General features: G+C 41.6%; 1 protein-coding gene across 1 annotated transcript in view; it reads left to right on the forward strand.

Annotated features, from left to right (window-relative positions):
• The window catches only part of Slc2a12 (solute carrier family 2 member 12), a 44,537-nt gene that overhangs the window by 20,324 nt on the left and 9,412 nt on the right, over positions 1 to 14,801 (forward strand). The window contains exon 3 of the mRNA XM_090338099.1: positions 14,202 to 14,324. Coding sequence (XP_090194225.1) covers positions 14,202 to 14,324 — 123 coding nt within the window. The remainder of the gene's footprint in view (positions 1 to 14,201; positions 14,325 to 14,801) is intronic.

Raw genomic sequence — 14,801 nt, forward strand, 5'->3', positions numbered from 1 at the left:
CTTTTAATGGTATTTTCCTTCTGTCTCGCATGTTTTCAAATCTCTCATGCCATCCTATTTTGTACCCTACCAGAGAAGTCAGTTCTTTTCAAGATGGAAAGATTAGAAAATCTTCAGTTCAACTGCTTCCTTTTATTGAAAAGTGATAAGAAGCTACAAGAGATTGAAAATCACACTGACATCTAGAAGTCTAGTCTAGTTCCACACTGTCTGCCAATACAGAACCTATCTTTCAGGGGACTAATTGCTTGTAAAGGCCCTCCATCATCTCATCCAACAGTAAGCATATCTGTATATTCATGTTGAAGTCTATGGAGCTATATCCAGGTCACTATTCACCTAGAAATGTGTGAAGACTCTACATTCACAGCAAGTGATGAGCCAGGCATTGTATACTGAGACAATCATTCACTCATTTGGGGCTTCTTTTTTTCCCCCTCGATCAGTTCCCATTTCATTCAATAACTACTAAGTGCTTCTGACTTCTCCTTTTTCAGCTCAATCCAAACCTTTTCTATCTTTGAAGCTTTTTTATAATCACACCTCTAAGAATTGATTCCATCTGCTAGAGATCTTTTTGTGTGAGCTACCTGTGTATAATTTCCAAAGTACAGTTATTCAATTCTGGGCTACAAAGAGCCTGAGTTAAAAATCAGAAAACTTGAATTTATCCCAGCTCTTTATAACTTTATGTCTATGTGACATTCAAGCCATTTTTCTTCCTTCAGCTGTTTCATGGGCCTGTCCTATCAACTAGAATATCAGCACTTGTCAAATAAGTTAGTTTCACAAATTATTCTTGATTTTCTGGAGCAAAGTAAAAGTGTGAATTACACAAAAAGAACACGTGTCAGTCCTTAATAACATCCTGTAGTGCGTTTCTGTGTTTTTTTTTAGTCTATTAACTAAATCATAGTTACTAAATTATAAATTCTCTAAAGGAAGAAACCACATCTCATCTTGATCTCCATTCCCTTGAGCACTACATAAGTATATTTTAAAATCATATGCTAGGTCACATTTGGGTTGCCAAGAGGGGAAGAGGAAAAAAAGAAATCTTTAAACATGTGATCCAGAAACAGGCTATGAAGTAGGTTGGGTAAAAGACCCAGGAGCGAGAAACTATAAATGCCAGTCTCCTTGCTGGCAGACACCATCATAAGGAGTTTTTAAGAACAATCCATTATTTCTTCAACATGATTCTTAAAGGTCTCTTCCTGGTTTTGTTGGAAGAAAAGAAGCAGGGGAGGTAATGTTCAGAACCAGCTAGGGGGAAGCACTTAGGGCATTCCTTTGTGCAGTCAGAAATAACTATTTGGACATGGCATTTTGTCCTGGATTTTTCTTGGACACCTCTGCTTTTTGTCACATTATGGAGGTAGTTCTCTTTTTGAGAACTTCTTAGACCAAAGTAACACAAGTGAAGAGCTCAAGATTAGAGGAGATTTGGGTGTGGTAAAAGGAATAACTTTCTTACCTCATGGTCTGTCTCACTGTGGTTGCAAGGACTTGGCCTGGGGTTCATATGAGAAACTGGGTCACGCCAACAGACACAGATATCTGAATCACTCTCCCAAGAGATCACTTCTCACTAGCGTTTATGGATTATAATTCATCCTAGTGATTTTAGGAAGATTTGAGTAATTATCCTTTTCATTCCAACTTGCTAAGAGACATTTGTATTTCTTATACAGCAAATTCATGCCATACTTTTTTTTTTCCTTTTTGCTTGTGTGTGTATGTGTGTGCGCATGCACATATGCCAGTTCTCAGGATCTGGGTGCAATCACTTAGGTGGTTTCTTGGAAATAAGAGTCTCATGACTTTCCTGCCTAGGCTAACTTCAAACTCGGATCCTAAGATCTCAGCCTACTGAGTAGTAAGGACGACAGGTGAGCTGGCACTCTTCTCCTCTAAAGAAAACATACCATAGAAAGTATCTCATTCTTTCAAATGGTGTTCTAGGACATTGGCTTAACCCCAGTGGGAGTTTAACAAGACTTTTATTGGGAGTGAGATTTTCATACCTCATTTTGAATACGCTGTAAAACTTATTAACCTGATATGATTACTTCTCTGATATTTCATTTTGAGAATTTATAGCTTGTAATACAAACAAATCTTTTGTGTAAACAGAGATAGAAAGGGGAAAGTACTGGCTGTTCTAAAGCAACATGAAATGAAGATTAAGCCATCCTCATTAAATCTTCTTAAATATAGGTTGGCTTTGAACAGCATTCTTTAGCTGTATTAGATCACAGCATGATTTGTTTCTGCCAGGAAAGTGTTTCTATTCTTAGGAGAGATGTCTGCTGTACATTGTTGAACTTTCTCATCCTCCATTTCCCAAAACAGTTTCTAGAATTTAAGAGAGATCATTAACATGGTCTCAAATAATCCCACCTACTTTAACTTATTCTAAATGCATTTAAAAAGTAAGGCTTTACTCTAAAGTTGTCCATTGGCTTTACCTCCTGCTGAGGAATTTATGGCACCTGTCTTCTGCTTTGACTAGATTCAAATGTTTCTATCAAGCTGGGCACTGGTGGCTCACACCTTTAATCGTAGCTACTCAGAAGGCTGCGATGTGAGGATCATGGTTCAAAGCCAGCCTGAGCAGAAAAGACCCCGTGAGACTCTTATATCCAATTAACCACTCAAACTGTTAGTGGGCTGAGAGTGTGGCCTAGCAGTAGAGTGCTTGCCTAGCATGCACAAAGCCCTGGGTTCACATACACAACAAAAGCCAAAAGTGCTGCTGTGCCTGAAATGGTAGAGTGCTAGCCTTGAGAAAATCCCAAGGACAGTGCCCAGGCCCCGAGTTCAAGCCCCACTGACTGGCAAACAAAACAAAACAAGCCAGGCATGGTGGCTCAAGTCTGTAGTTCTAACTACTCAGGAGGCTGAGATCTGAGGATCACAGTTCAAAGCCAGCCTAGACAATAAAGTCTGTGATACTCCTACCTTCAATTAATCTCTAGAAAAATGGAAGTGGTGCTGTGGCTGAAGGTGTAGGGTGGTAGCCTTGAGCTGAAAAAAAGAAACTGGAAGTGGTGCTGTGACTCAAGTTAGCCTTGAGAGCTCAGGGACACAGCTCCAAAGCTATGAGTTCTGGCCCCACAACTGACCAAAAAAAATGTGCTTCCATCGAATGAAATCAGGTATAAACACCATTGACATTGAGCCTTTTACTAAATATTTTGTTCCCCAAACTCATCTTTCACTCAATATAGTCCCAAGTCAATGCCTGGCTTTCTGATGTGTTTTTATTTTATGTTTTAAAAAAATTATCTTTAGTTAGTTACACAAAATTCTAATTCATCTGTCAGTTTATGAGTACAATATGCTTCGATCACTGTCGCCTCTGTCCAGTGAGGTTTTGAGAGATTCTTTAGCATCATCTCAGCTCCTTTTATTAACTGAGACTTGGTCACCACAAAATCACAGTGCCTGTTCTTGTGAGGACAGGGTCCATAATGATTTTTCTTCTGCTTGTACTTCATATGTAAAGATGAGCCAAAACCCAAGACCTGATAGCATTATCTCACGAGTTCATTTGAGGTGATACATGTATAGAAACTTAACCCTCCTTAAAATAGCCATTGTAACTCAGAAAAGTGTGTGGCTCTTCTTTTCACAGTGATTATTAGGACTTTTTAAACCCAAAAGTTCATATGTTCATAATTAACCTCTATCTTCTATCTTATGATCAGTATTGTTGCATTAGAAGAAATGTGTCCCAAGGTTACGTGATTGTTGTTATTCTTCTTTCTTTCTTTCCTTTTTTCCAATCCTGGAGCTTGAACTCAGAGCCTGGGCACTGTCCTTGGACACTTTTGCTCATGGGCATAGTCAATCTCAACTTCCTTTTCATCCAAAATGGGTTAAGATGATAGAAATGGACTTGTAGGTTTAGAAAGTGGGGTTCATTTCTAGACCCCCCACAGTTTAGAAATATTTCGTTAGGAAACCACACACTTTCAGTAAAAGGTAAATGATGTGATTTCAACTTCAACCCACTATCCCAATATTCATTCTTCTAAACTGATATAACCAATTGAGACTATGGCCCTGTGCTCATCCTGCTCTGCTTGCTGTGGCTTCCCTGAGTCTAACATAAGACTTGGCCTGTCATACTTATTGGTTGGACAAATCAAGACCAGTCTTTCTGTGACTAAGGGTACACTCTCCACTTGGGGCTGGTGGCTTGATCTCCTCTGTGGGTAGGAATGACAGGTCAGTGTGGGTTTTCTGTGGAACCCCATGTACAACTGGCCAAAAAGCTCCATCAGAATAAAACTGTTTAGTTGAGAATGCAGGACTCTGTCCAATAAATATTGGAGGATGACTAAAGCTAGTTAATGTTTTAAATTTACTTACATTGTCACTTCAAAAGTTTATGATGTTAGATGAAATGGTCATTTCTAACATTTTTTTCCACTTTGCTCGCCAACTATGAGACCTAGCTAGCCATTCTTGTGGGGATTAACCATTCCAAAGGTAATTATTTTTATTTCTATTTCTATTAGGCCTGGCTCTTACACTGGAAGATTTGAGGCAATTCTTTCATGATTTTCTTAAGAGAAGTATGGGACAATCTAAATCTGGAATTTAGAGAGACTTATAATTAGAATTTAATATTAATAGAAATTTCAATGGGTTAATTTAGGTTTACAAATCCCATTGAATTCCACAGAAGTGGGCAATCCAGAGTTAATGAAGTAGTAAAAGGCCTTTGTGAAAAAACATATTATAGCACACTGCAATAGTAGTGAAGAGGCTGAGGTTTTACATTAAATCAGGGAAGTTTCCTGAATGTTGGCAAAAGACTCAGGACTCTGATCAGAGCCAGAATGCCAGGATTTAAGATTGATTCTCAAACCCCCATCCCTTAGTCAACATGATAAAGGCTAGATGACATCTGTCCATATCATTGGTTGTGGAAAGGAGGAGACTCAAGCTCTGAGGACTCAGATCTTTTATCACAGGCAAGAAGCAAGCTATCCCCTATCAATAGAGACACCAGCACTCTGTGAGCAGAGCTAGGAGTCATTTTTTTGTGTGTGGGGAGTGGGGTCATGGATCTTGAACTGGGCCTGGGCGCTGTCTTGGGCTCTTCAGCTGGAGGCTACCGACTTACCCTTGAGCCAAGCCCCATTTCCTCTTTTCTAGAGGTTAATTGGAGATAAGAGTCTCAGATCCTTTTGTGCCCAGGCTGGCTTTGAACCTTGATCCTCAGATCACAGCCTCCTGAGTAGCTAGGCTTTGGAGTCATTTTAATAGCAGCATAGCAGCTACTCTCCACCTTGGGATGGATAGAGAGTAGTCCAGAGCTTCAGTGGGGTGTGGTAAACACCACACACAAGTGATCATGATTACACACAGGTGGTTGTCACCGTATAATGTCACCTGATGATACCCGCAGTCAACCGCAAAGATGGAACCACACGCAGGTGATCATAACCACACGCAGATGGTCGAGCAGGTTAAGTATTTTTACAAAAATGAAAACAGAATTTGAGAGCTAAGTTTGCCAGGTTATTACAGTTTATTCACACTAAAGTACCAGTAGACAGTGACTCAGGCCCATAATCTTAGCTACTCAGGAAGCTGCAGTTCAAAGCTAGCCTAGACAGATAAAAAAAAGTCTGTGAGACACTTATGTCCAATTAACCACCAAAAAACTTCCAGGTGTAACTCAAGTGGTAAAGCACCACCCTTGAGAGAAAAGTCAAGGCCCGATGTTCATGCCTTGGGTACCAATGTACAGAGAAAGGAGAGAGAGAGAGAGAGACAGGAGAGAGAGAGAGAGAGAGAGAGAGAGAGAGAGAGAGAGAGAGAGAGAGAGAGAGAGAGAGAGAGAGAGAGAGAGAGAGAGAGAGAGAGAGAGAGAGAAAGAAACACATAGCATTTTCCCTAGAGGGAGACCCTCTCAATCTTTTTATTATTCTTTTCTCAGTCATTGGGCTTGAACTCAGGGCTGGATGCTATCTCTGAACTTTTAAACTCAAGATTACCACTTTGAGCCACAATGCTAGCTCCAGTTTACTGATAATTACTTGGAGATAAGCGTCACATAGACCTCTCTCAATCTTGTACAGCAAGCAACCTTGGGAAGACAATTTGGAGCAAAGAGAGTCTGTGCCTTTGCTTACAAGATAGGCACAGATGCCAGAGAATTGTCTCCTAACCCAAATATCCTAAAACACAGGTATCCTCCTTTCTGTTTTAAACAAAAACTAAATTTTCAAAACTCCAACAGTGTTGAGCCTAGCTGCTTTCCTTGCTGTTTCATTTTCTGGAGTTTTTGGATGCTGGGTAACAGTGGGAAGCGGTTGAGTCAGTAGAATCATCATCTGCCATAATGTTTACATTGAGGGTTCACATCCAGATAACTCTGGCTCTTCAAAAAGGTTCTGCTCATGTGGTGCTGGCACATTCAAAACGCTTGCCAGTTCTGGGGATATGGAACGTCAGGTTTTAATTTGGAAGTTTACTTAGCTGTTTCATTGAAGGACATACTGTGTTTAAAACAACAAATCTGATGTTCTAGTAGTATACGCAGGGTGTCAACAAAGGTCTTGGTATTCCTCAAACTTCCTCCTAGACTTCACACATTTAGAACTAGCATAGTAAAAGCTTTTGAAGTGCTTGGCACACTTTTCCACTTTTTTTTTTTAAAGAAATCACATACTTTTAGAAAAAAAGATACAGTGCATACATTTTTAACGCAATAATTCTTTTACCAGATGCAGACATTGATACAATCGTAATTCCATAAGTGTTTGTTAAGAACTTTCACCTTTGAGATTTTTTTTCTTTTTCAAGTTGCACCTTTACTGGCTGTTGAACTTATCACCTTGAACTCTTGTTTAGCTTTTATTCTCATAGCTGGTGCTCTACCATTTGAGTCACACTTCTACTTCTAGATTAGACTAGTTGAGTTGAGATATGACTTTTTTGTACTTGTCTGCCTTGGCTGGTTTCAAACCTGGATCCTCAGGTGATCTCAGCCTGCTAAGTAGCTGGGATTATAGCAATGAGCCACCAATGCTGAACCTATTTTCAAAATCTTTATTTTCCTTTTTTTAAATGTTAGTTTTTTAACTATCATCAATATTAACTGAAGTTTCTTTTATATTTTTCTCTAGTAAACTAGGTTAAACATCACTGGGATTGAAGCCTAGTGGTAGAGTGCTTGCCTAGCATGCCCGAAGACCTGGGTTCCATTCCTTGGTACCACATACATAGAAAAAGCTGGATATGGTGCTGTGGCTCAAATGATACAGCTCTAGCCTTGAGAAAGCCCAAGGACAGTACTCAGGCCTTGAGTTCAAGCCCCAGGACAGGCAAATAAATAAATAAATAATAACACAAAGCATAAAAAATTAGCATGCATGTAGATCTTTGCCTCCAGTCCAGAAGAAACAAGTAAATCTGTGTATCAAGCTTTTGTCCTGGGGAATCAGGATACAGCAGCAGAGCTTAACACTGCATTTTTATAACATGAGCAGAGATAAACACACAGAGAAAAGGAACTTCCGGTTCCATTACCATCAGCAATTGCTCACAGCACACAGAGTTTTCATTTGCCCTCCCAACATGCCCTTAGAGCTTTCTACCCCTGAACACTATAAGGATGAGACAGAACAGATACTAAAACGGATTAAGGGTTTTTTTTGTTGTTGTTGTTGTTGTTTTGCCAGTTCTGGAGACTTGAGCTCAGGACCTGGACACTACCCTCGATCTTTCTCAAGGTTAGCCCTCTAGCACTTTGAGGCACCACACCACTTCTGGCTTTTTCTGTGTATTCAGTACGGAGAAATCAAACCCAGGGCTTTGTGCATGCTAGGCAAGCACTCTACCATTAGGCCTCACTTCTGGCCCCCAGATTAGGGTTTTAATTGCCTTAATAAACACAAACATTAGTTACTTGTTTTATAGAACACATAAACTATTCCATAAAATGTCTGCAACAGTGGAAACAATAATAGTTTTATCTAACAAAGTGGTATGCATCTGTCATGCCAGCTACTCAAATCCCAAGTTCAAGGCCACCCTGGGGAAAGTAGCAGAAGTTTGTCTCAAAATAAAAAGGTTAAAAAGGAAAAGGGCTGGATATGTGGCTCAGTGATACCTAACATACATATACATGACCCTACTTTCACTCTCTGATTCCATCAAACAAACACACCATAGAAAGCTCACACCTGTAATCCTAGCTACTCAGGAGGCTGAGATCTGAGGATTGCGGTTCAAAGCCAGCCCGGGCACTGAAGTCCATGAGACCCTCCAATTAACCACTAGAAAACTGGAAGTGGAGGCCGGGGGTTTGGCCTAGTGGTAGAGTGCTTGCCTAGCATGCACAAAGACCCGGGTTCGATTCCTCGGTACCACATATATAGAAAAAAGCTGGAAGTGGTGCTGAGGCTCAAATGGTAGAGCTCTAGTTTTGAGAAAGCCCAAGGACAGTTCTCAGGCTCTGAGCTCAAGCCCAAGACTGGCAAAACAACAACAACAACAAAAAAAAAAAAACAAAAAAAAAAACTGGAAGTGGGCCTATGGCTCAAGGGGTAGGGCAGTAGCCTTGAGCTGAAGAGCTCAGGGGCAATGCCCAGGTCCAGAGTTCAAGCCTCACTACTGACAACAACAACAAAAAAGGACATTCACATTTCATTTGATTTTCTTGCTCTGTAACCTACGTGATCTCAAATAATATTCTTCAGTATTTCTTTTACAAAAGGACATTAGAATAACAAGCAAAGTAAGATTCCAAAACAGAAAAATGGAAGCTACCCAAACTGCTGACAACCTAGTTTTTGAGTCTAGTTTTCAAAGGACATAATTTTTCCACTTGGGAAACTTGGGAGGCCAAAATGTAAACACCTGTCTGACTGGGTCACTCTATACCTGCTCAAGATTCACATTTAATCACCCCTTAGTAAGGAAGACCTAAGTGTGCTGCAGTCTGCTTGCAAAAGCAGTGAAACCCACAGGGTTTGGCTTCATTCCCACAAAGAGCAAAGCCTGGCTTTTTTTGACCAATCAAATCCATCAGCAGCCTGAGTATAGGACTCTCTCCAAAGTTGCTAGGAGTCCTCTGGCAGGAGTTTTGAGACCTCGGTCAGTCTTTCAAATCAGAGTTAGCATGCCAGATGCTTCAGAAAGGAGCTCCAGCCAAATGGCAGGTGTGTCTGGCGAGCTGCAGGGCTTCATTCTAAAATGGGGAAGGCTAAACCCAGTTTCTATAGAAAAACTGGGGCAGTGGCCAGAAATAAGCCAGAGGCAAGAAACAGAATAACTGAAACAGGCTCATTGTTATTACTACCAAACGTCCCTAGTAATCTTCATCTGTGTCTACTATTGAACACAGATGTCTTGTACCTGTCCTTTTCTGTCTTTTTATGACCCTTTGTGAACCATAAACTTAATCTGAAGATTTCCACCCAAGTCAGGCAAGTTCTGATGGACAGCCCTGGTGAATATGATTCTCTATGAAATAGAAGTCCTAGAGCCATGAACAATGGGCGGGCCCCAGTGCTCCAGTGTCTGAGGCCGACTTGCGGGGCACACAGCAGACTGACATGTCAGACTCAGTCTTTCGAGTGCTGGGATTACAGATGTACTCTATCATCCCTTGCCAATCACTGACTTTTAAGAAAACTTCCACTGCTTTTTTTTTAAAGCATCACCACATTCAACTTCCTTGTAGTGTTTTATGCTTTTGTCTTCTTAGGAATTGAAACAGCATTTCTGTTTGTTGGGATTTGAACATTCACAGACTCCTTCAGAGAAATCTTAAGGCCTCTAGCAAAGACTCTCTTGCCATAAATGCCATAATCTGATTTTTTTGGAGGGGAGGGCATGGGGCTTGAACTCAGGGGGCATTGTCCCTGAGCTCTTCAGCTCAAGGCTATGGACCTACCCTTGAGCCAAGCCCCACTTCCTGTTTTCTAGAGTTTTAATTGGAAGAGTGTCAGGTCCTTTTCTGCCCAGGGTTGGCTTTGAACCTTGATCCTCAGATCTCCTGAGTAGCTAGGATTACAGGTGTGAGCCACAGCTCCGGCACACTCCGATTTTTTTTTATTTATTTCACTTTTCCTGGGCTTGAAAAGATGTGACTTGTATATTAAAATGTTATAGATACTGTACACTGGACAGGCTTCATATTACTGTGATTGAAGTAAACACCCTTTAACTGCTACTGTAGCCAGTCTGACAATATTATTTCAACCAACCCATCAAATTCTTCTCATGAAATCAGAAAGGAAATAGAAGCTTTCAAGCAGTAATATGTTTAGTTTGGGAAATGTCAGAGCTGGCCTGACAAGTTCTCATCAGAATGCCGGTTCAGGGAAGCTTATGTTTCAATCTTTAACTCATTATTCAAGCAGGTTAAATTGCCCAGAATGTCATCAAGTTGTGGAATTGAATGCAGACTGAAGACAGGCTTGCAGTGTGATTTTCAGTTTTCTAGACTAGACACTGGCAGTTGAGATGTAGCATGCAGAACCAGCTTTGTCTAACTGTCCTGTTTTCTTACTGGTGACATTTGTTACTTTAAATTGCACTTGGACAAGCTCCTTTTCATCAGAGGGAGTGTGGATCTTTGGTTCTTTTTTTTTTGCCAGTCTTGGGCTTGAGGTCAGGGCCTGAGCATTGTCCTTGAACTTCTCAAAGCTAGAACTCTACCACTTGAGCCTCAGCACCATTTCTGATTTCTGGCTTTTTTCTATTTATGTGGTACTGAGGAATCAAACCTGGATCTTCATGCATGCTAGGCAAGTACTCTACCCCTAGGCCCACCTCCTGGCCCACAGTGTGGTTCTTTTGAGGTTCTATTATGTATTTTGGAGGGAGAGGGCCTTTGCTGGGGCCTTAAGGATAACTATTTTTGGTTGCCATGTGTTTCTGATGACCCAGCAGTGACATTCTCAAATACCACCTTGTGCTTCTAAGAAACCATCAGCTAGCCGATTGCTAGTGTCTCATGCCTGTAATCCTAGCTCCTCAGGAGGCTGAGATCTGAGGTTTTTGCAATTTGAAGCCAGTTCAGGCAGGAAAGTCAGTAAGATACTTGTTTCTAATGAACCAACCAAAAAGCTGGAGAAGGATGTGTGACTCAAGTGGTAGAGTACCAGCCTTGAGCAGGAAAAAAACTAAAGGATAGCACCTAGGGCCTAAATTCAAGCCCCAGGACCTGTATACATGCACACACACACATGGGTGCGTGCACACACACACACACACACACACACACACACACACACACACACAAACATTCAGAAACCATCATGATGAAAGGTAGAATCAGGAAGAAAGGAGTGGAGAGACGATATTAAGGTAGGGCTGCCAGTTAGATCAAGAAAACCTGAGCCAACTCTTCCAGTAAAAGAAACCAAGACTTGTGAACCCTCAAACTCCCTGCACCCCTGCCTTGTGACCCTGCCAATCACCATGAACCTACTTAAGCCCCTCCACATGCCTCATATCTCCTGGCCCTCCTCAGGCCACTATGTTGTCCCTCTTCAACTCTCCGTTCAAGTTGATCTGGTCTGTTGAAAAGAGCAAAGAGCTCCTGTTCCCTATTTTGTGCCCATGGCTGCTAGGCACAAGGCATCCGGGATGCCTTGTCAACTTCATCTACATCAAGTATCTATGGCAAGATGGCGGCAGACATCGTCTGTAGCCTAAAGTGTGTAGCTTAAAATTTGGATTTATGTCATTTTATTTTGTATTTTCCCAAGGACAAATACCAGATCAAAGAGAGCATCAAAAAGACCATTCGTTGAGTTATGCAGGTATCTCTTTACGAAGCTGGATCCTCAGTCTTGGGAAAGCCTGGGGAAAGCTTACGTAAATGTGAAGCTGGCAGGAAAAGTGCTTGCACTTGCTCCATCAAGGCTGTAATCTATAAGAACCTAGTGAACATCTTCTGATGGAGAGAAATGAGATGAGAGGGTAGGAAGGGAGAGAATCTTAACATGTGGCAAGGCTGGGTGTGACGGCTCACTCCTCTAATCCTAGTTATGGAGGAGGATTGCTGTCTGAGGAAAGAACTTTAGACCTTAATTAAAAATAACTGAATTGCGAAGTCAAAGGGGAGGCACAGAAATGAAGGGATAGAAGGTGAAGAAATGTAGCAATGGTACTCACTGGCCTTGTGTTAAACATCAACTATACAACTTGTAAATGGGGATGGGATGGAAACAGTGGAGGAAAGCGAGGGAAGGATGACATTGCCCCAAAATAAATGTGCTCTTTACCTGTTTTATGTTAAATGTAACCCCTCTGTACATCATTTTTTTTTTTGCCAGTCCTGGGCTTGAGCACTGTTCTTGGACTTTCTCAAGGCTAGAGCTCTACCACTTGAGCCACAGCACCACTTCTGGCTGTTTTCAATGTATGTGGTACCGAGGAATCAAACCCAGGTCTTTGTGCATGCTAGAAAAGCACTCTACCACTAGGCCAAACTCCTTGCCTGCCTCATTTTAATAATAACAATACGTTTTTTTAAATTATAAAAACTGAAACCATTGATTGGAGGCATAGCTCAGTGGTAGAGTGCCTTCCTTGCAAGTTATGAGGCTCTGAGTGCAAATCCCAATGCTTCCAAACAGCCTAATAAATACAATTCCTCCTTAACTAGAACAATGCTAATTATGTTGCTTTGATGAGTTATCTGCTATGTCTTCAAGGAAACCTGGTACACATTCGTTTGGAGAAGATCAACAAGGGGGGGGGGAATACTTTTCCACAACTTAGTTGCATTTTTTTCTTATTTTAAAACAACACATTTACTGGATGCATATGTTTCCTTGGCTGACTATGATGTTGACATGAGAGGAAATTGTTCATTTTGAGGCATGGATGACTGTTCCACTAGGATGAGGGCAGTCAGTCAAAGAGGCTGCTGACAGCCTTAGCTTGCTATGTGCTACTGGGTGAAGATCATACATTGGGCAGGTTATGATATAGTACATGCAGTATGCTAGGCTTCAGGGCTGGGGCAGCTCCCATGTCCTTTCTACAGGATCAGATCTGCTTGCATTCCCATTTACTAATGAACACACATTTATGCAGCCATTACCAAGGAAGCACAAGTGATTCAGAAACCTGTGTTCTTGAGTCTGCCAGGGTTCAATACCACTTCTGTCACCTTAGGATCACCTTTGTGATCTTGAAAAATTAGCTCCTTAAAGTTTCAGTCTCTTGTGCAGAAGACAAGTATTAATTGTTCCTACTTTGTTTTATTATTATTGTTATTTTCTTCTTCTTCTTCTTCTTTAATAGGTTGTATAAAACGATTGCAATTCAACATGCCAAATTTATGAGCACAATATATCTTGACCAGCATCGCCCTTTTTGTCACTTGTCTTCCACCTCTCCCAATCCTACTTATCCTCCCCCACATCTGCACACTGGATATTACAACTGTGTTCACCACCTTTCCTTACTCCATTTGCTTGTCCCCTTGAGTATTGAATGAGAAAACATTGTAGATATCCTTGTAAATTCAGGTCAGGCTGAAGTAAGAACCCATCTTTATTTCACCAGGTAAATTGGTTCACAAGGTTCATCCTATCAAGCAGAGCCTCTAGTATGATTACCCCTCATGAAGTTCCCTTTTCCATTTTGATGACAGGAAGAGTTGTCTTGCAGAAACTCATATGTCCAGCCTCCCTCACATCTGGAGCTCTATTTAATGTAGGCTTTTCTCTGGCCAGCTTCCCCAAGGCCAGGAGGCCCACATGGGAAGAAGGAGAGAAGCAGAAGTCCTCTTGCCTGTCTTATTTCCAATCCCTCAGCAGAAACATCAGACTTCTCCAAGGCCAAGGAGAAAGGAGGCATAAGGAGGGCCACTGTCCAGTGCAAGCACAGCTAGAATCTGGCCTTGAGGCACTGGGCACATGGGCAAAGCTGGTCTCTCACCCCAAGCACTGCCCTTCTGCACTTCCCAGGCCTGTGTCAGATCCCAGCAGCTCAGACTCTGCCCCTGCCAGGCAAGCTTCTCTCCCTGGGTCAGAGGTAAAGATAAGATGAGCCCTTTTCTAGGCTGTTCTGCTAAGGTGTGTAATGGCCATGGACTCCAAGCCCAAGTACAGGTAGGATGAGGAGGAAAGAGAGGTGAGTTACCCACCCTGGGATCCCGTCATCTTCACTGGCTCTGCCATCATCTGTCCCCTTCTCTCTTCCTCTAGTGCCTTGGTTGGTGCTCAGTGAGATCTTTCCTGGTGGCATCAGAGGACGGGCCATGGCTCTAACTTCCAGTATGAACTGGGGTATCAATCTCCTCATCTCACTGACCTTTCTGACAGTCACCGGTAAGATGGTTTTCTTCTTGGATCTTGTCAAGTCAAGGAAAATATTATAGAAGCTTGTCTTCAGCAAAACAACAATTGTTGCAGAAGTTTTCACACACACACACACACACACACACACACACACACACACACACACACACATGAGAGGAGATAAGATGGACCTGACTCCCAGCATATAACACTGTTCTTAATGTTAATTGATCACCTGCTCTTCCCCTTTTCAAGTTATTTCGAGTCATATCCCATACTCACAGGTATTATGTCTATAAACTTTCTGCCATGACCTCCAAAGAACAAGACATTTAAAAGAAAATGAAAAGATAATCTAGTCTCTATACTTAAGAATATTAATAATCATACCTACTCTGGAACCAGGAATAGTGAGTGGCATGTATCTGTAATCTCAGCCACTCAGAAGGAAGAGGTAATTGGAACCAGTCCAGTGCAAGACCCAGGCCACATGAGGCAGCTCACGCT

The sequence above is a fragment of the Megascapheus bottae genome, chromosome 8 (assembly GCF_031878675.1).
Source record: "Megascapheus bottae isolate mThoBot1 chromosome 8, mThoBot2.hap1, whole genome shotgun sequence".
Lineage (NCBI taxonomy): Eukaryota > Metazoa > Chordata > Mammalia > Rodentia > Geomyidae > Megascapheus > Megascapheus bottae.